This window comes from Nannospalax galili, unplaced genomic scaffold (assembly GCF_000622305.1).
Source record: "Nannospalax galili isolate Female #2095 unplaced genomic scaffold, S.galili_v1.0 scaffold9677, whole genome shotgun sequence".
Classification (NCBI taxonomy): Eukaryota; Metazoa; Chordata; class Mammalia; order Rodentia; family Spalacidae; genus Nannospalax; species Nannospalax galili.
The window spans coordinates 1-2857 of NW_008338541.1; the positions used below are offsets into that span (position 1 = coordinate 1).

At 39.1% G+C, this 2857-nt stretch overlaps 1 protein-coding gene across 1 annotated transcript in view; it reads left to right on the forward strand.

The window, feature by feature from the left end:
* Window positions 1-612: 612 nt before the first annotated feature.
* The window catches only part of Spdl1 (spindle apparatus coiled-coil protein 1), a gene marked incomplete at its 5' end in the record, with an annotated part of 5967 nt that continues 3722 nt past the window's right edge, over window positions 613-2857 (forward strand). Inside the window, 1 exon segment of the mRNA XM_017798165.2 lies at window positions 613-946. Within this exon segment, the coding sequence (XP_017653654.1) occupies window positions 613-946 (334 nt within the window).

The following is a 2857-nucleotide window of genomic DNA, read 5'->3' on the forward strand; positions in this document are numbered from 1 at the left end:
ATAGTGATGTTAGGCCGTGGGGATAGAGTAATGTTAGGCCATGGGGATAGAGTGGTGTTAGGCCGTGGCGATAGAATGATGTTAAGCCATGGGGATACAGTGGTGTTAGACCGTGGGGATAGAATGATGTTAGGCCATGGGGATAGAATGATGTTAGGCCATGAGGATAGTGATGTTAGGCTGTGGGGATAGAGTAGTGTTAGGCCGTGGGGATAGAGTGGTGTTAGGCCATGGGGATAGAATGATGTTAGGCCATGAGGATAGAAGTTTATTGCAGTGTCACTGGGGAGGCATAATGTGGTTGGGATTGGGGTGGTGTCATCCTCTAAGTACTCAGATTCAGAGTATGTACAGAAAAGTAGAAGAGACGCTGTCTAGGGGACTAGGGAGCTAAGGGAATGGCTGGGGAAAAGTCGGCTAGAGTGTGGGGATGATATGCCCAATATATAGTAATACTTATATGAAAATTTAAAAAATGAGAATTAATTTTAGTAAGGAAACGTATCTTTAGAGTAGAACAAAGAGTTATGTATATAGCTTACTGTTTCTTGGGTTGTGTCATTTTTATTCATTGACTAGAGGGTTTTTTTTTTTTAATTTTTTTTTTCTTAGAGAAAACGGAAGTACCTGTACTCAAAAAGAGATGTGAGGTGCTACCTTTGGATATAACCACCCCGAAAGAAACATGTGCTGCCAGCGCTGTTGGGGAAGAAGTTTCTAGACTCCCACTTCAGAAAGAGTCCTGTGTTAATAATTTAAAAGAAAACAATTTACAGTGGGACAAAACAGTTTCTTCAGACGTGCTTATAACCAGTCTCTCTTCTCCTACGAATCTGCCCCTGGATACGCTACCGAAGAAGGAAAAGAAAAGTGTGAAGCTTGTAGACAGTCCAGCCATGGCCAAAGCCTTACGTGAACAAAGTGGGAACACTCCAAGCTCCCCCAGGTCAATTCTCTTTCTGTCTGTCAGCCAGCAACCTCCATCTTTTCTCTCTCACTGCATGAACTATGATGTTTGTTTCATTGTCTATTTCCTTAACATTATATGCATTGTCATTCTAGAGTTTTATCTGTCTCCTTGTTTTTTCCAGAATTTTTAAGAAAGCCTGAAATGATTGCAAGGGGAAAGGACTTGTGAATAACTAGTGATACTAGAAAGTTGCACTTTTCTGTTTCATGTAGCAGAAGTCATACAGCCTAATCCACTGGAGTGTTTGCCGGGTTGAATGAGTGTGTTGTTATTTTCTCTTCGTTCAAGAGTAGCCATGAAAGAAGAATTAACTTACCTTCTCAAATAGCCTAAGACATCTTAATTTTTTTTGTATTTTGATATTTATGTTAAGCTCTCAGAAGTAAATAGGCTTTGATGCATGTTTGATGTTTTTAGATATCAAAGCTAATTTTGTTTCATTAAAAAAAAAACCTTCAAAGCTTCTAGTTTCTGCTTAATTGAGTCTGTGGCTAAAAGAGCAAGTATCAGACACGTATCTGAAGGGATTTGTGTTCTGAGGGTGCTGTCCTTTAAGACAGTACAGCTAGGCGCAGGAAGGTAAGAGGAAGTGAATGGAGGAAAGACAGGTAATGATGAAGGCTTTGGTTTGTACAGCAGGATGGAGGTAGAATAAAATGGGCTGAGCACCATAGAGAAGTTAAGAAGCCCACCTAGGTGTCCACTAACACAGGCATGGGTGAAGAGAACGTGTTTATACATGGAGTCTTTTCAGCCATAAAGAGAAACAGAGGTCATGTGCAGGAAGGTGAATGCAAGTGGAGAGGATTGTATTATCACATAAGGCCAGCCTTGGGCAAATACTGGATGTTTTCTCTCATTTGTGGTTCCTAGATTTTATATAAATGCATAAAACAATGTATGTGTGTGTGACATGGAAACAGAATCGAAGTTGCCTATGGGAACTAAAGGGAGGGAGGAGCAGCAGCACAGCCAGGACACGGCCAGGATGCACGGTGTGTACTTGTATGAAAACTTTAGAGTAAAATTTTGAAAGTGAATAAGGAAAATGGAAAAGCCAAAACATTTTTAAAAGGTGATGTCTGCATGCAGTGATAGATTTAAAATAAGTGTCTCTAGACATTTAAAAATTAAGCATATTGATGTTTTAACAATGAAATGAGATCTTTAGGTGCTGTCAGAGCCACATCAGAGTGGGCTACGGAATCAGAAATTTTAGTAAAGAGCATTAGATTGAAATGAAGACTCAGCCCACCTTATATACAAGGACTTCTTTATATGTTCATGTAATTTCAAGTTTCCACTGCTACTAAATAAAATATTAAACTAACGAAAACATTAACTGCTATTATTGTATTATATAATGTTCAAACCTGTAAGATGGGCTGTAGACATGGCTCAGTAGTTAAGAGTACTGGCTGCTCTTGCAGAGGTCCTGTGTTCAGTTTCCAGCACCCACATGTCAGCTAGCAGCTACCTGTAATTCCAGTTCAAGGGGATCCAGCACCCTCTTCTGGCCTCCATGAGCATTGCATACACTAGTGCACTTATTTGCAGGCAAAATACTCATTAAAAAATTTTAAAAACCTTGTAAGGTATATAAAAGCTTGATCTTAAGACAAGTAACTTCAGATGGATGGTGTCTAATACATCTAATACCTGATCTCAAGTAGTTCAGAAATGAATTCAGCAGGTTATGCCTGTTTCTGTGTGTGAAATCTGTTTGATCAGTATATATCTCTGGAAGTAGATTTCTATAATTGATCACTGCATACCTTGCATCTCTACATTTTCTTCATTTCTCTTTTTGTCCTTTGTTGCTTGAAAAACATCACATAAATAATGTATGTAGCTAATTGACTCAGATTGCACATAGGAGGCGAAACA